Source organism: Impatiens glandulifera, chromosome 3 (genome assembly GCF_907164915.1).
Source record: "Impatiens glandulifera chromosome 3, dImpGla2.1, whole genome shotgun sequence".
Lineage (NCBI taxonomy): Eukaryota > Viridiplantae > Streptophyta > Magnoliopsida > Ericales > Balsaminaceae > Impatiens > Impatiens glandulifera.
The window spans coordinates 10,477,995-10,497,441 of NC_061864.1; the positions used below are offsets into that span (position 1 = coordinate 10,477,995).

Genomic DNA, 19,447 nt, shown 5'->3' on the forward strand with positions numbered 1-19,447 from the left:
ACTTTTAAATATAAATATAAATATAAATATAAATATAAATAGTGTCACCAATCATGTTAGGTGTGACTTGTCATCCATAAATTGTGTTATTAGTTTGTATGGTATACTTTATTCGTTTATTCCTAAATTAACATAATTTATTATTAAACTTAGTTTTTTTTTATCATTTAAAATTTATTATATATATATATATTTATTATTTATATTTTGATATATATTTTAAATTATTATTTTTATAAATTTGATTATTTATATTTTTGATATATAATCTAAATTATTATTTATATCAATTTAATTATTTATATTTTGATATATAATCTAAATTATTATTATTTTTTTATAAATTTGATTATTTATATTTTAATATACAAATTTGAAAAAAAATAAAAATCAACGAGACAAAGCAAGTGTATTCGAACCGAAATGAATAACCCACGAAAGACCATTATTTGTGGGAGGTGTCACCAAGAATGTCATACGAGACGTAATCCTGAGCAAAATCGTCATTAATTTAGATAAATGGTGATTGTTTATGAATGAGTAATTATTATATTGTTATGGTTAAGATATTTTAAATTTATTAATATTTATCAATTATTTATTAGAATATTAAAGGGAATATTTATTACACTATATAAATAATAATTAAAATGTAAATATATATATATATATATATTAAAATATAAATAATCAAATTTATAAAAATAATAATTTAAAATATATATTAAAATATAAATAATTTAGTTTATACAAATAATAATTTAAATATATCAAATTTATAAAAGTAATAATTTAAAAATATATATCTATATTTATATATATAATAAATTTTAAATATATAAAAAAGAACTGAGAGAGTTTGAACAGTAAATTACTAGGTTAGTTTGGAAAGTTAAATATTAAACTATATTAGTATGGAAACCATCCGCCCATGTCGGGCTCGTGAGTCACTCCACTCAAGTGCCGGCTCTAAACCCAAATAGGTAATGGTTAATAAGAAAGACTAACCCTATTCGACAACTTGAAAATGGTCTCTCTCCAAACTCATTTTTAATTTCTTTTAATCAATAATCCAACTGCTCCCTTAATAGAAAGAATAGTGACAACAAATTAAAATAAAGAAACAATACTAAATCAAAGACAAAAGTGCTTAAAACATGCTAGAGAATCTAGTTTAAAACTTTTATTAGGTCAAGAATATAGTACCCAATTTGAGAGTCCTTTTCATAACGGTACTATATATTAATTTTCTTTTATCTCTACATACATTAAATAATATTTTGGGCCATTGCAGACAAAATGAAATCAAATAAATTTGTACCGACTATATCTGTTAATTTTATTTATATAAACATACTTTAACCAAATCATGACGCGTGAATAGATTGATTCTCTCAATAACATCGAAATCTTCAAATCAATATTATTATTATCATCAACTGCATGCGTTTTTATTGACTTTGAAGATAAAATAGTTAGTTAACTAAAACATACATAGGAAGAAAGTTGCATTGGTTGTGAAAAAAATAAAAATATTACTACACAAATCATGACATTATTTGTTAAATGGAACATAATCATATCATATAATTGAAAGAAATGAAATTTAAAGCTCCAAAAATTCAAACTGTTGTAGATCAATTATTTTCTCTTGATAAGTTTATCTCCAGTACCTTTGTTCATATTAAATTTATTTTAAATAATCTCATAATATTTTTTGTTTCTTAATATCCAATTACATTACTACATTTTCTTATAGATGGCTTTCAAACATATTGACCATTAATTTTGTTTTAAGATAACCTTAATTTAGGTGAGTGAGTTCATACATACTAAATAATTGGTTGGCGAATTTTATATAGCCTAATCAGATTAGACTATATGGCTATATTTTAATCAGGCCACCTATATAGTAGGGTAGATATAAAGGGGTGGACATTATTCATTATAGTTTAATAATCACATGATGAACAAATTAATAAATTAAACCATAAAAAAGGGATTGTCGGTATTACCCAATAAATTAATTGTCTTATCAGTTTTAATAGTAAAAAATATTTTATATTCAATTCTCGCTAACAAAAAAAAATATATGATGGTGGGTTGTCCCAACTTTATAGCATAAAAGTAAAGAAAATGAAAAAAAAATCTCTTTTACTTTCATAAAAAAAAAACTATTAAAAAACCAATAATTTGAGCTAATTTTTTAAAATGATGAAACGTACAAGTAAGGTGTCAAACAATTGATCTCCGTTTAAAGTAAATACTCTAACCATTGTTGAACTGATCATGATCTTGAGTATGATAAATTCTCATCTTTCTACCACATAGATAACTAATCTTTACTTAGTCTGAACTTTTAATTTTAGGCGTATCAGATTTAGTTTATAAATTAAATGAATTGAGCATTCAAAATGTATATGATATAAATAATAGTCGTTAAATATAACGACAAAAACAATAAAAACAACTTAATTCTTGACGTAAGGAAAGTAGTAGTATTAAAAGGCTGTGAAAGGTGGAGTATCGAAAGATAGAGAGAGTTTGAAGAAGTAGACATGACTTGATATTGGTTCTGCTCATCTCTCTAATCTATTTTTCTCTTTGTAATAATTAAATATTATATATTTAGGAGATGAGCCGAATCAATATCACTCTTGTATGCTCCATTTAATTTATTTTCTTTGTGTCAAGATCCAGCACCTCATGCTTCCAATTTCATCTGGTAAGTATCTTCGTTTAGATAAACACGTCTTCACATCATTTCGTGGGTGTGTATTATAGCGAAGAGTTAAAGTATGCGAAAAATCTAGGTTATCGAATCATTCTCTCTCAGGCTACTTGCTTGAGAAGATGCCTAGTCCTTTCGAGGGCTTTGTGTCGTCCCTCTTCGGTAAAAGACATACAAACGCGACAGCTTAGAGGAGGATGACGTTTAATCCTATAGCTGCAGGAGGAGTCCTTCTCTGATAGGCTTTTCATAACCACCTTTCCCATAGTTGGTAATCAAATCCTTCTTTATCATGCTTGCTTTCTTGATTCAATCTCACACTTATTTTGATCCCACCGTCGATCAAGTTGTAACCGAAGTAGGCCAAGAAGGGAGTGGAATGATGATGACAGATGTGTGAAGATCTGGTGGCTTTGGTCGACTTCTCTTAAATGCCTGTCTTTTAACTGTCTTCTTAATATTATTTTCAATTATAACTTTTACCGTCGCTTACTAGTAAGCGTCGCTATAGATCTTACACACTCTTGTCAATAAATGCAAAGCATAAAAACGCTGGTAACTTTCTTTACTACTTATACACTTTATAACGCGAGAAACACTAGTATTGTTTATAACTTTATAATGTGAGGAACACCGGTATTGTTTATGTTATTTACTAACATTATGTCTACATTTTTAACTATGTTGTGTACGGATGCAAATATAGATATTGTTTATGATATTTACTGCGATACAATTTTAAAAAAAATATAAGATAAGGATAAGTTTAAGACAAACAAATTATTATAGATTATAAAAATATTATATATATATATATATATATAATATTTAAATAAATTTAGTATCAATATAAATAGAGATAGAAATTCGGCAGCGATACAACTCACACAGCGCTGTCCAGCTTTTGGCTGTTTGAGAAAAATGCAGTAAGAAAATGAGTAAAGCAGTAAGAAAAAAGAAGGCAAAGGAGAAGAGAATAATGAAGTATTAGGTAAAAAATGGTTAATTTGTTTAATTTTAGTCATTTTAGTTTTGTCTCTAAAATTTTAATAATTTCAGTTTAGTTTTAAAACTTTTAATTTTTTTAAAAATTCATAAAAAAACGTATCAAAAAAATGTGTCTAAGCCGTGTCGTATTCACACCGTATCGAATTAATCAACTCTAAAAAAAGTCAACGATACCTATTTTGTCGTATCCGATACCCATTTTTCCGTATCAGATCTCTATTATTTTTTAAGTATCATGCTACTTAGCTGGTTGATAGCGAGTTTTTTTAGGACATTGGGTTTTAAATGGTTGATAGACTCGAATTTGGGTCGTTTTATTAATTGGAGTTTTAACTTTAAATCGTGTCATACAAGCTTCTAACTATTACCATTTTACCGATACGAGACTTTTCACAAACAATCGAACTCGTCCGTGTTCTTACTTTAACGTTAGTATTTTCTTTTTTCTAAGCAAATTTACGATATTTGATAAAAAAATAACAATTATCTTTTTTTTTCGATTTCTCAATTATTCACACAAATCACATTCGATAGTTTGAAGCACACATATATCTCAAAAAAATACATACCGTAAAACACAAATACGTCCAAATTGGTAAACCGAACACAAAATTATGTAAAAAAATAAATACCAAATATATTTCTATTCGAATTTTTTCAAATCTTTTCTTAAATCATATATTTGTATTCACTCAAAGTCTCAAACTACCTTAAACAAATTAGAATGGGTTGATCTCAACAAAATATTTCATTTAGAAATAATAAATCGAAAACATTTATAAATATCATTCCATTTACAAACATGTTAAATTAAATTACAAACATGTTAAATTAAATTTAGAGAAGTGATAGAGAAAGAGAATTTGATAAAAGAAATGGGAGAGGAAATGACGTTTCACTACATCGCTAGCTGAAAAAATAATAAGACCATCTACAACTCACAAACTCATTCTCAAACCTAAAATGCACACATCAAACACTAATTCTTCTCCAACTCAAAAACTTATTTCCAAACTCAAAAGAATATTTTTAAAATATTCTTTTCTTATTATAACTTTTTAACCTTATTAATATTATCTATATATTTATTAACTTTACATATTTAACTACAATATTTTCTAATTCATTTAATAAAATTAAGATAAAATTAATTATATATCGATAATTCATACACAACAAAATAATTCAATAATACATTTAAATAAACAAACATTATTAATAAAAAATAATAAATTTTTATATTTATTCGTAACGTAAAAATATAAAATAAATTATAAAATATAAAATAAATTAAATAAAATTTCAAGTATAATATAATTTAATGATTTAATTATAAATTTAAAAAATATTATAACTTTTTATCTTACTAGTAAAAAAAATAAATTAAAGGATCAATTTGCATTATAGACGTTTAAAATTATATAAAAAAATGACCAAAATGGGGAATGAATATTGTCAACGTTAATATGCATTGGCGTTAGAGATAGAGGCATCCAAACGCATTTGCAACGTCCGGTTGGAAGAAGAAAAGGCACGTATAATGGTCAGTTGTATAAGATGAAGAGAGAAAAAAAAAGAGAAAATTTGTTATTTTGTAGGAGATTGTTTAATTTTCTCTACCAGCTATCAAAATCGCGAGTTGACGAGTTGACTTAGCGAAAACGAGTCTAGAGTATAAGAAACTCGTTTAGAAACAAAATCGGAGTGAAGTCGCGATTTAATTCGTTGAAATAGTTAAACTCGGTAAAATCACTACTATCGACTTTTTTACCTTACAAGTTCTTCTTGGATCTCTTGTCTGTGGATTTGTGAATAGAAGTAGTGATGGAATCGGACTCGACTCTTGTTAATAAAGAGGAATCGGTCTACAAGGAGAATAGATAAAGAATAAGATTTCCATTGTTAGTGATGGAAGAACAGATTTGTGTGAGTAGCGGCGGGCAGCTATGGATAATGAAATAAGGAGAGAATTAAAAATAAAATGTAGGAGTAGTTAGTGTTTTAAAAATTAATATATAATCTTTTTAATATATATATATATATTATATTATTCTAACTTATTTAGTTATTTATTATTTTAATATATATATATTTTATATATATAATAAAGATAAAATAATTTTATTTAGTAATTTTTAATAACTAATATTTTTTAAATAAAATTTTAAGTGAAAATTTTGAGTATATTTATATTACAAATTATAAATTTGTTAAATATTTAAAAACATGTTAATATTTTATTAAATAATTATGTTTATTTTTTTTATATTAATTAATTATATATTATTTAAAAAATTATATGGTTAATAATACATATTATTTTAGATAAACTCTTACGATTTTAAGTAAAATCTCGATTTTACGTGTTTACATATGCAAAACAATTCTACGTAAACTCTCGATTTTAACAGATTTGCTCTCAACTTCCTTTCCTTAATTATTTCTCTTAAATTTAAGATACTAACAATTAAAAATTGGGCTTTATTATTCACACCCAATAACTAATACTTGTTTTCTAAATTTTGATAATATTAAAATTAACTTTTAAACAAAAATAAAAAGCTATAATATTATAATATTGAGCAAATAATGGCAACTTGATGTAAAAGTAAATAATTATAAAGAAAGTAAGTTAGAGTGATAACACAACTTTAAGGTGTGCATTGACCCAAAAAAGGACCCTTAAATGCACTGGTCATAAATTTAGTTGGGTAAATGACTACTTCAAAATATTTTTCATGAAATTACTTTACGTTGCATAACGCGAAGGGCAGAATCGTCTCGCAAAGGAAAAACCTGTGAAAAGTCTAGAATGATCATACCCTTCGCGTGACGATCGTGCTTTTCGCGTTATGCAACGGAGATAATTTCACAGGTTTTTTCTTCGCGTGACGATCGTTCCTTTCGCGTTACGCGAAGTGGGTAATTTCACGGTCTTTTCTTTCGCGTGACGATCCTACCCTTCAAATTATGCGACATGGGTAATTTCGTCAGAATATTTTGAAGTAGTCATTTGTGTAATTTAATTTATACGCTGGTCACGGCGCATTTAAGGCTATTTTTAGGACATTTTATCAAATTTTACCTATTATAAGTTCTATTATTTTAATAATAATAATATATTTAATGAAATGAAGAAAGATATATAGTCTTATCCAATTTCCCAACTTAATTTGTTCTTCTTTGATCCGATCCTAGATTCCTACTTATTGAGTAGAATTTGTCAAAAACTAATTCATTTTTTAAAACCCTAGTGGGTGGGCTGCCTAATCATTCATAATTCTCCTCCTTACACGCTAACCATCTGATGCGATCTTCATAGTCATCAGTCGGCTGCTGAGTATCTATCTATCTATCTTATCCGATCACTTTCTCTTCCTCGTCAATTGGTAGGTACGTAACGAATATGATTCAACCTCTGTTTTAGCTAATATTCTCTCGATTATCCAATCCTTACGATTCCTCTCGGAAGAGGGTTGTCGTTGTTCTTCGCAGGAATGGGAGAATTGGTTGGACCTCGTCTGTATAGCTGCTGTAATTGTCGCAATCATGTTTCCCTTCACGACGATATCGTCTCTAAAGACTTTCAAGTAATAATCATAATAACTCTTTGAGTTTTGGTTTCTCCTTAATTTCTTATCTATTATATTATGAAAATTCAAGGGAATCCACTCTATCTTGATGAGGTTAAGAATGGTTTTGATAGAATCAACTGTAAAGAAGAGTTCAGACTTTGAATCTGTTCCTTGAAAACTCAAACTATACTTGCTGAAAGTTCAAAACTGAAAACTTTGATCTATTTCAAGATCCAATTCATTAAGTTTGATTTATGATGAAACTATTATTAGTCTATTTATTATGGTAATTACACAGACTAGGAAGTAGTGCTTATTAATGTTTTTCAGTTTGAGTAAAATTGGTAATTTAGTTGTGGGCATTTTTATGTGTTGTTTTGAGTAGGGAAAACATGGTAGAGCCTTCCTGTTCTCTCATGCGATGAACATAGTGGCTGGTCCGAAAGAGGACAGGCACTTGACGACTGGTCTTCACACTGTGGCTGATGTATATTGTGTGGATTGTCGAGAGGTTTTGGGATGGAAATACGAGAGGGCTTATGAGGCTTCACAGAGGTACAAAGAAGGGAAAGTAATACTAGAAAAATCTAAGATTGTAAAGGAGAATTGGTAGTAGTAGTAGTAGTTTCCTTATATTCCTCCATTGCTAATTAATGTTGATTTGTGCTGTCAATAATGGTTCATTATCATTATCATCATAATCTTCTGTATAGAAACTCCAGGCAGCAGACTCTTTATCTCATTTGAAATATATCATTTATCTCTGTTCCTACTTCCTACTATATATAATGGGTTAAAATGTGCAGATCTTGTTTGGATTGGAATCTAAATAAATATTGAGTTTTATTGAACAATAAGAGAATTAGAATATGGAAAGGTAGAAGAATGGACAATTAGTTATTTTCTTAAAGAGATTTGGTCATAATTCCATTCCTGTGTTTTATATGATGTCCTTGTAATTCTCATTTTATAGTTTGAATGAAAAGAGCTATCTTTGTTTGGCTATGGACAATTCCAATTCCATGGTTTCTTTGCACCTTTCTCATTCAAATGAAGTATTATAATTTATGTAATTTTGTAATTTTCATTTTCTGTTACCCCTAAAGTCATGATTTCTTATAGAAATTGAATCTAAAACAAATGATTTTTTTAAGCCTATTTGATTAATAAATATATTTTAATAACATTGCAAAATTGGTAATGGATGAGGTCAAGGTTGACTGCGCCAACTAGGGATGACAATGGGGGCGGGGAATTAATTTATCATCCCCGCTCTATTTTAATTTCGGAGATTTTTTTAATACTATTCCCGCTCCGTTCGGTTTTTTTCGGTTTCGGGGAATTCCGCGGGACACCGTTAATAATTATTTTTTTTAAAATAAAAAAAATTATATAAACGAATTTTTTAATATAATATATATTGTAATATTTTAAAATTTTATATTATTATAAAGAAATAACCTTAGGCCTTGTTCGGCAACCCAGTTAAACATCTTTTCACTCCCCTCTCATCAATCACATCACTCAATTCATTATCCAAAATACTAAAATACTCTTTATTTTAAATTACTATTTATTATTTTATTATTATATATCAATACCTTTTAAATAATTTTATCAAAAATATTCTCATCTCCTCAAAATCATCACTAATCATTACTCATTTTCCCCCTCTAGGTTATTACAATAACCCCAATCCGAACAAGGCCTTAGTACTTTTATAAAATATAGTGATAAATAAATATATTAGTGATTTTTAATATATTTAATTATGTTTATGGTGTTCGAGGCAGAATCGGGGTGAAATCGGGGCGGGGACACAAATACTATCCCCGTCTCATCCCCGTTCAATTTCGGAGAAAAACCGTCCCAAACGAGACAATTCGATTCGGTTTTCGCGGGGCGGTTTCAAATTGCCATCTTTAGCGCCAATAGATTCAGTTTATTAAAATAAACTAAAGCTTTATTTAAGCAAATCTGACGCCTTTTCAGTTGTTTTTTTATAAATTCAAATATTTTAGTAGATAAATTGAAAAAGAATGAAAATGTGTATGAATTTTTTTTAAATTATTTTGAAAAATTCTAATGAAAAAAGGCCCAGTTAATATTTCTCTGTACAACCCATTAAAGTCGATGGGCCAAATTCTTCCCCAAGTGGTATATTGCTCTTCCAAATTTGATCTCCACTTGCTTCAGAAATCTTCATTGAGCATATGAAGAATTATGCTACTCAAAAACAAGATCCATTTAATAAAGGACTCTCCGACATCATAATTTTTCAAAATAATCGTTTTTCTAGAACCCATCTAGTCGTGATTCTAGTTGGTTGGGAACCTGGCATCATCCATCTCAACCAATTTAACTCACAATTCTTCATGTAATGAAATTTTCATATTTGATTCTTTCTAATACAACATTTTAAGTTATGATTGAGAGTAGGATAGTCATTTATATCAAATCGCATTGCTTGAAACAAAACATATCGACCATTCAAAGTGATTATTCTTTAGAGATTTTCAATCTATCTCTTTTTATATTGCAGCATTCCTCCAAAATGTTAGACTTTCAAATATTCATGTCAGCATGGTTTGTTTTCTAACATGAAGAAAAATGACAATTTCTTTCTTGTTCATTAGAATAAGAAAAATGACAAGGTTTGACCTTTCTTAATTAGTTAGGGTTATTATTGTTATATGATGATGTAAGAAAATAGATACAATGTTATTCAAATAAGCAATTCAAAATTATTTTCACTTAAAATATATTAATTAATATTATGATTAATTATTTGAAAATATATCAAATATAATGATTAGATATATAAAACCCGTATATACAAAACAATTATAAAAAGAATCAATATTTGATACATTAGTTTTAGGGTTATTTATTTATTTATTCATAATCATATTATTAAAATAATTAAAATATTAAGTCTTTATTTATTGTTTATTATATATTTAATTTCTTAATATGTTATTTTAATTAAATAATTATCTCTTTAATAATTAATATATATAGAAAGAAACTATTTATTATATGTAATAAATTATTTTTTAATTTTTTTCATTTAAAAATAAGTAGGTGGTTAATGAAATAAACTCATACCAAACAAGTCCTTGGACAAGAGAGAGAAAGAGTGGAAGTGTGGAAGAGGTTTGTCGTGTTGTACATGAGTTGTTTTATTGTAACCAATGGGAGTGGAGATATATGAATTCGGTAGTAGGCGTGGGACCCACCCGATTATGTGAATGAAAAAATAAAAAATTAAAAAATAATAAAAGGAATAATAAAAAGCTGTCACTTGGAATGCGCGTCTGTCTGCGATGTTTTCTCAGTGGGATTTTTCGAATGTCTGGTGGGGCCCATTCCCGCATTTCCAGCTAAAAGAAGATAACAAACTTATTTTATTCTATTGCATAAACTTATTTTAAATATTAACTTATTATTTTTTTCACATAATTATTTTAATCAAAACCAATAAACTAATTAATTACACACAATGACTAAGCTGTATTAGGGATTTGAAATTAATACCCTCAAAAATATTATAAGATATTTATTTAGCTCCATACCTTCTTACTTAAACCCCACATAATTGGGGGTAAGTACATTATTGACTTATAATCTCAAACACATTCTTTAACTAAACCATATATTAACATTAGTTTCTATTAAAATTCAAAATTCTCATGTCATCTATAAGACTAAATAAAACCGAATGAGATCTTTTGTATCATTTTTCTCATCCATGTTAACAATTTCTCATCCGTTTGTGTTTCAATTAGGATCGAAACGCTTTTGACTTCGAATTCAAACAAATTTGAATAAGTTTGGAAAGAATTTTGTACGCAACATCTTTAAATTCAATTACAACTTGGATTATATTAATTCTTTATAGACATGTCTTTATTATAATTTATATATATTCAAATGATCACTTGGATTCATCATTACAATTGCGTACTTTTCTTTATTATAAAGTAATTAGAAAGTTATAATTTGAAACACTCATTTCAGAAGCAACAAATTAATGAACTAAAAAAAAAAGTCAATAAATTAATTTGGTCATACATATACATACATTAAGACTTGTAGTTGACAACAAGTTTGAAATTGATGGTTGTTAAAGTCAAGGTTTTCTATGGACAAGTTTCATTACACTTATTTATTATTAATTTTTTAATTTAAGAAGTTTAATATCTTGAGATCCGATAATAATGACTTCTGATCATATCAATTTAAGGTATTTTATGTTCAACAGTAACTTTTGTTTAGATAGAAACACAAACCTCAATTATGATTTTCATCACTTAAACTATATATCGTGGTGGGTTTGCTTTTATTTTATTTATTTTCTTAATTTAGAAAATTAAACATTAATTCAATTTAAGAATGATTTGATTATATATAGAGTCTGAATGCAGCTATAGTAGTAATGTTGTCGCAAATTTTAAACTATATAAAAAAGAAAAAAAAGAAAAAGAAGTAGAGATAGACAATAGTAGGATAATAGATAGGAAAGTGGATTTAAGGTCTTGTTCGGTTATGGGTTTTAAAAAAAATTAAGAGAGCAAACTTGAATGATAGGTGATGATTTTGAGGAGGTAATAATTATTTTTGTTTAAAAGACTTAAATGGTATTAATATATATAAATAAAATAAAAAATAATAATTTAAAATAAAGAGTATTTTAGTATTTTAATTAATGAAATTAGTGATGTAATGGGTGAGAAGTGATTAATTAAAAAATTAATTTTGTGTAAGTTTTTAAAATAACCCGCCTAAATTTATGATCAAGTTGGATGAATAAAGTGGTTTTAATGGCTTGAAGAATCTTCAAACTTGACAGAAATATGCCCAAAATATATAATAACAAAACTAATTACTCCACAATTGACCAACTAGTCAAAAATATAATAATATTTCGTTGTTCCTCTTTTGATTTCAGTGAAATATTCAAGTACTTTAACCTTCTCCACATATAAATAATTTTTATAATTAAAAAAAAAAATCTTCTTTCCTAACATTTTAGGAAGAATAATGTAGCTAGGTAAGGGATTTGGTCGTGGACTCATCCATAAATTTTGACTTTGAGGATGATAGTTCTATATACTTGTAACATGCTTATAATAAACCCCCTCAATAGGTTTTCGAACTTTTTATATATAGTGGTAGCAAATTAATAATAGAGCCTTCAATTATTCACGTGGAAAAGTGAGGCTAAGTCATTTTAAAAAGTTTCCATTTTAATATTTTGAGCTTCTAGGAGGATAGAATTATAAGGACAAATTAACAATAAAATATATTTTCAATGTAGACCCGTCATATATAATTGCAAAGTGGCTAAAGGGTTCTTAAGATACATCTTGTTTTTTTTGTGACTCGAAAAATCAAACACGAACCTTTGATCTTTAAGATCATTGTCATTTGAGTTATTTTCGTAAATTTTTTAAGATTCGTCATAAACTCTATTGAAACTTTTATTTTTTTTAAAATAAAAAATGAATTATGGAGAAAAACAATTAACGATTAATGACACACATTTCCCTGTGTTTGTCACATGGTATTTATCTTGATCTAGGTTAATCGTGATATATATATATATATACTTAGGCATAAATATTGTGAATGGTCATTTAGTTCATTTGTCAGACTTCTTCTAGATAGATATGATCACAATTAATAGAAAACTTCTAATAAATACATTTGTGGATACCCATTAAGGTAACAAAGTGGTAAGAGTCGACTTAAGAAACTAAGAAGTCACATGTTGGTGGGGTTATCATACTAGTTCATCTTAATTTATGACAAAAAAACATTTATAAATTGGAGATTTGATAACGAGATGACTAAGTGTATATATTTTACCCTCATCTATATATATAGATCATATATATAGCTTTGCAGGACCACGTATTGAGGTCCCAAATTATTAAAGGAGCCAACTCCTTATATATTATAGTTCTTTCTTGAATTATAAAAGAATATTTTTTTTTATGAAAATGATATATCCAGATTATATATACTTGGGAAATGAGGAGCATGGATCTCGAATCTAGAGCAAATTAAGTCAAAAAGACATATTCTTCTCGGCAATAACACATGATGACTTCCTTAGTTAGCTAGCTAGCTTTCATAGTACATTCCATTCCATTGAATTGAATTGAATTATATGTTGTGTTTGCTTTTTACCCCCAAAACAAGAATCAGCCTTATAAAAATAAAAACAAAATCACTTATTAATTATAAAAAACAGCCTTTCACTGACTTGAACAAAAGAACAATAATGAAAACAAGAAAGAACATCATGCATGCATGTTCCTTAATTATTAGCCTACCTTGAAACACCACTCATAATTAATTACATATTACATTTGAATTATGACAAATGACATATGTAAGAATTCTATGTCAAAGTTAAAATTCAAATTAATAACACACTCGTAGATAATATTTTGGGTGTTTCAAATAGGCTAATTAAATATATATCTCTATTATAATTATTCAACTGGGGTTTCGTGACTTACATGACTAACATATTAATAAAAAAGAGTCTCATTTTAGAAAAAGAAAAAATAACTTGGTATATGAAAATTAATTACCATGATCCTCCTCCAGCCTGCAATCCGCTCCAATACCCACCAGTACTACCTTCAAACTGATCATCACTCGGAACATTCTTGGACTGATCCTCAAATGGGAAGAAAACCCTAGCTCCTTCATTGTTATAACTGTTCTCTTGAAACCCTAACTGAAGACTTCCATATCCATTTGGGTATCCATAATTCAGAGAAAAATTCAAACCCTGTTTCACAAATTGATCTTGTGAGGTGGGCATGGTAAACCCGGCTTCCATAGGCTGGATCGGCATAGGTGGTATTAACGATGGAGGGCTAGGGTTAGGGTTAGGGTTAGGGTTTAGGGTGAGATCTTGCCACTGATTATGATTGAGAAGAAGATGGGGTGCATGATCTGCAGGATGAGTAGTAATCTTCTTTGAGGAAGATGAAGATGATGATGAGGGTCTTTTGTTTCTTCTTGATCCTCCTCCGACGGGAACATTTCTCAAGGTTCCACCTTCAGTCCAATACCTTTTACAAGTCTTGCAGAAATACCTAGGTTGAGAAAGGCTGTAGTTATTGTAATAGCAGAACTTGGTATTAGTTGAAGTACATCTGGGACAGTTCAAAGATTGTTCCTTTTGTGGCCTTGGTTTCTTTGGTTGTTGATGATGATCATCGGCAAAGCCTGAGCCTAATTGATCATCAGTTGAATTAATAATAACCCCATCTCTCTGAAAAAAGAAGAAGGAAAGAGATGAATAGTAAAAACAAATAAAGAAAGACAGGGGAAAAAGTAAAAGCATAAAATGATGGATCATAGACGACAACAGGGGGAACACACTGCAACAGCATGCATATCCATTGATCTGATTAAAGTTGGGTTGAATTTATAATAATGATTGTTTTATTGAAAGAAGAGATTAAGCAGATGGGAAAACTGAATGAATGAATGAATCTGATGAGATAAGGGGTGGTGATGATGAAAAGAAAAGAAAAGTAAAGAAAAAGAGAAGATGTTTGGCTTTTTACCTGTGGCCAGTGATCCATTAGATGGGAAAAAAAGGAGAGCTTTTTGGGTGTTGAAGGAGGATCGAGGAAGATGATGTTAAGATCACGCTTACTTTTTCTTCCTTTTTTCTGCTGGTGGTGCTGGTAGCTACTAGTGCTCTTCTAAAAAGCATGAAAGAAACCTACTATAGAGAGAGAGAGAAAGAAAGAAGGAAGATGATATCAATGTCTTTGGTTTTTCCTTGTTGGCTTTTTTGTGAATCAGCAAAATATTATTCTTTTTCTTTTTTGTGTGTGTTAGAGTCTTACCTGATATTTTTCTCTTTTCTTTTGTCAGCACAGACTCGTCTGCTTGCTCCACTCATAACATTCTTTTTCTTTTCATATAGGAATTTCATTTTAATTTTATATATATATATATAGTAGTGAATTATACTTAGGGTTTGTTTCATGTAGGCTTATTTGGACCACAACTCCAGCATATTAGATTCAAGGATGAATACATTTTGTGATTTATGTGTGATCAATTAATTTATTTACTTGTTAATATTTTAAAATGTTATAAACAATCAGAACACGATAACAAAAACATGCGACTCATTTTGGTAAGGGCTATCGGGTGATTAAAAGATAAAAATCTGCAAATAAGTGATGTGTTATTTCACTTTTGTGTATAGGTGTCACTTCGTTAGCGTAATATAATACTTGCACGGGTAAGATCGAATTAAACCCGTTTAAGTGATAAAAGATGATAATGTAACTATTTTGTCAAGTTAATGTTTGCTCATTTGAGAAGATCGATCCTGTAAAAATATTTTTTAAAGTTGTGTAAATAGATTTTTTGATATTGACTCTTACATTAGACAACAATTTAATGATAACAATTTGAAATCGTCTCGCGGTAATCGAATTGAATTGTCCCGTTTGGGGCAGGTTTTTTTCGATTTGACCGGTAGTTGTGTTCCCGTCCGAACACTAAAATTACAATTAAATATATTTATTTATTCATTCTATTTTATAAGAGTTTAAGTTTATTTCTTTATAATAATATAAATGTTTAATATATTAAAATATATATTATATTAAAAAATCTGTTTATATAATTTGATTATATAAAAAAAATTATCTATTTTTAGAATGCGATATAAATGGTGCCCCGCAGGAATTCCTAAAACCGAATGGGAATGGTAGTAAAAAAATCCTCAAAATAAAAACAGGGCGAAGATGATAAATACATTCCCCGCACCCAACTCTCCCATCCCTATACAACATTTAAAAAAAATGTTATCCTACAAGATCACTACTTAATAAGTTGAGTAAAATCACATAGATAAACTTAAATTTAATTTATGTATGAAATTAAATTTTTAGAAGACAGTTAGAAAAAATCTACAAAGAATAAGAGATGTACAATGTGTTGAGTACCTATGCTAGTTCTTTTTTTATTATTATTGTATTTTGAGGCTTCTTTTAAGGATAATTTAATTATTTTTTTTTAAATTTTGCATCAATTCTTAGATTGTTTCTTACAATAATAATATCTGATTTTGATTTTGTTTTATATATAACAAATAAATTTAAAATACACCCTTTATTAAATTTAAAAGTTAATATTAAATATTTTATATTGTTTTGGTTTTTAGCTTTTCAATTTATATTTATTAAAAAAAAATATTTGTTTTTTGTTTTTTTAATCTTTTTATTCAATAATACATTTTTTAAGAAATATTATAATTATATTTTTTTAAACAATAACATTAGTTATTATTTTTGTTTAACAATAATAACATAATATTATAATATTTTGCTTAAAAAAGTACACTAATTACACTAATATTATAAATTAAAATAGTAAATATTTATTAACTATTTAAAATATAGTGCTAGATAAATTAATTATTTTATTTAAATATATTTATGTGAATCATTAATATATAGTTGTAAAACATCAATATATAAAATACAAAAATACTATCGTGTTAAATATATTACTCATTTATTTTAATATTTTGAATATTTGTTAAATAATCAATTTAAAATTCATTATACATATTAGCATAAAATATTTTATAATGTTAAAAAAATTAATAATAGTGAACAAAAAAAGTTAAATTATTATTTAAAAAAACTTATTATAATATATAAAGTAAATTTAAAAAATAATTCATGATATTAATTTTGACATATTTTATGTAATTGTTTCACAAAAATGTAGTTTATATTATTTGTTAAAAAATATTATTAAATTTAATATTGAATAAAAGAGTGAAATAAAAAAAATATCGTTAAATATCTTAATCTACATTTATAGAACTTTATAAAGTTCTTACTCAGTCCATCAAGGTAATTCAGTAGTAAGAGTCGATTTAAGAGACTAAAAAATCACGAGTTTAATCCCATCTAAAAGTGTTTTAAGTTTAAGCGGGATCATGATTGTGTGAGTGTCATACTAGCTAGTTCTACTTTAATTCCAAAAAATAGTTTGTGAATTAATGAAGTGGGCAGTTTGCTTTGGCGGATACTTTCGCTGATGGAACCCGACTTGATAAAAATAAGTGAATTAGGGGCTAGCAACAAAAAGACGTGAACAAGGCTAATAAAATTTATTGATTATGTTTGTCGACGATATGCTTAATTCGCGAAAATTAATCTCACGAGAATTGGATTCAACTTTCCAAAAAAATTGTTTTTTTAAAGTTTTAAAGTGAATGAACCGTTATATTTTAGATGTATTTGTTAAAATATTGATTAAAATTAGGAATCAAAATTAGTAATTGTATACTTGGTAACAAATTATCCATTTCTTTTCTATTTATTTAAATTTTTTAAATTTTTTTCTTCTATTTTACAATATTCAAAAATTACTATTTAATAAATTATTTTATTATTTTATAAAATAATAAAGAGAAGTGATAGGAGATGAAATTTAACGGAGTAAATAAGAGAAAGAATGATGTTTAGTTAATGAGAAGAGATTTAATGAATGAAATAAGAGGGAATTATTTTACAATTTAATTTCTCGTTCTCTCAAATTTTCTCCCCTAAATCATTTTTCTATAATAAATTAAGATTATTTAGTTAATAATTTAAGAAAAATATTAATTTAAAAAAATGTGAGAATATTTTGATTGATCCATATTTAAGGTGAATCTCTATTCGAGGTATAAAGCAAGGTTTTGAAAACCGTTTCGGTCATCAACCCGGTTTTTGTGCTGTACTTCGGTCCGACCGGTTCAACCGGTTAAACCACTGGTTGAACCAATTTTTTTATTATTATTTTTTTTTTAAATAAATTTAAATATATTAATACATAAATTATATATATAAATTAGTTAGACATATAAAAATAATCAAATAAATACTAATTGAACTTAATAATTGTCAATTAAATTTATATTATACCAAATATCCAATAATTCTCTACAATTAAATTAACAAATAAAATAACCACACATCTAGATTACTAAACAATACCTAAATTAAAAAACCGTTTATACAATACCTAAATTAAAAACCAGTTTACCCACATCCAACAATCAGTCAACAATACTTAAATTAAAAACCAGTTTACCCACATCCAACAATCAGTCAACAATACTTAAATTAAAACCAGTTTACCCATGTCCAAAAATCAATCAACAAATTCAATATCAATAATTAAATTGAAGCAATCAACAGTCAGCAAATCCATTAAACAATAAGCAAATTAATAAACCCACACCACATTGAAGAACCCTAATTACAATACCTAAATTAAAAAACCCTAATTGAAGAATGAATCCTAATTGCATATTCATTGTTTGCTGCTCATTCTCTTCTAAACCCTAATTAAATAATGAATCCTAATTGCATATTCATTGTTTGCTGTTCATCAATGATAAACCAACATATTATCGGAAATACTACAAAATTCATATTTACTGAAGATCTGAAGAACAGCCGAAAATTTGACAAACAAATGTAGATCTGAAGAACAGCCGAAGATCTAAAGTAGATAATCGTCTTTCTCCTTCGTCGTTTCTTTCTTTCTCTCTGTTTCTGTTTAGTGTTTACATTGATAAGTTAAAGCAAAAGCAAAAAGTAATAATAAATATAGGCTCACAGTCACAGGCTCACAGCTCAGGTAGTAAAGTACTGAATACAGACAAAAAAAAATAAAATTAAATATTATTATAATAATATTATAATAATAATTATATAAAATTTATATAATTTACCTTTCCAACCGGAAAAAACCGGTTTGTTTTTCAGGTTAAGCCGGCCGGTCGGACCGGATTTTTACCGGTTCGAAAGGTGACCGTTTTGAAGGTAAAACCCGGACCGCTCACCAAACCGTTTCGCGGTCGGACCGGTTGGACCGCCGGTCGAACCGCGTATTTTAAAACCTTGGTATAAAGTATTCAACAAATAGATAAAATATTGTAATATTAAACATTTAATCAATAATATTCATCAAATAATTTTTGTTTATATCTATTATAAAATCAAACTGACATTGTCTAAATTAATCCATTTAAAATAAAACGAAACCATAAAAAGGCTTAAAATTAAACCAGAAA

At 27.3% G+C, this 19,447-nt stretch overlaps 2 protein-coding genes across 5 annotated transcripts; one reads left to right on the forward strand and one right to left on the reverse strand.

Annotated features, from left to right (window-relative positions):
- Positions 1 to 6,930: 6,930 nt before the first annotated feature.
- On the forward strand, positions 6,931 to 8,088 carry LOC124931931 (protein yippee-like At4g27745). Of its 4 annotated transcripts, none has more exons than XM_047472518.1 (3): positions 6,931 to 7,128; positions 7,235 to 7,329; positions 7,700 to 8,088. In XM_047472518.1, the coding sequence occupies exons 2-3, from the start codon at positions 7,237 to 7,239 to the stop codon at positions 7,925 to 7,927; spliced, it is 321 nt and encodes a 106-aa protein (XP_047328474.1). In that variant the 5' UTR covers positions 6,931 to 7,128; positions 7,235 to 7,236; the 3' UTR covers positions 7,928 to 8,088. The 4 variants fall into 4 exon arrangements, with proteins under 4 accessions (XP_047328474.1, XP_047328471.1, XP_047328473.1 ...); XM_047472515.1 differs by having other exon boundaries at positions 6,932 to 7,132; positions 7,212 to 7,329; XM_047472517.1 differs by having other exon boundaries at positions 6,932 to 7,132.
- A 5,452-nt stretch (positions 8,089 to 13,540) lies between these two features.
- On the reverse strand, positions 13,541 to 15,115 carry LOC124930902 (dof zinc finger protein DOF3.1-like). Its single transcript, XM_047471271.1, has 2 exons — positions 14,910 to 15,115; positions 13,541 to 14,611 (listed from the first exon to the last, which is right to left on the reverse strand). The coding sequence occupies exons 1-2, from the start codon at positions 14,925 to 14,927 to the stop codon at positions 13,916 to 13,918; spliced, it is 714 nt and encodes a 237-aa protein (XP_047327227.1). The 5' UTR covers positions 14,928 to 15,115; the 3' UTR covers positions 13,541 to 13,915.
- Positions 15,116 to 19,447: the final 4,332 nt, after the last annotated feature.

What these genes read in the sequence shown, in the direction of transcription:
- LOC124931931 (XM_047472518.1), top strand. Translation starts at nt 7,237, where the DNA reads ATGGGAGAATTGGTTGGACCTCGTCTGTATAGCTGCTGTAATTGTCGC. An exon ending in TCGTCTCTAAAGACTTTCAA is followed by an intron (nt 7,330 to 7,699) that starts GTAATAATCATA and finishes TGTTTTGAGTAG; the next exon opens with GGAAAACATGGTAGAGCCTT.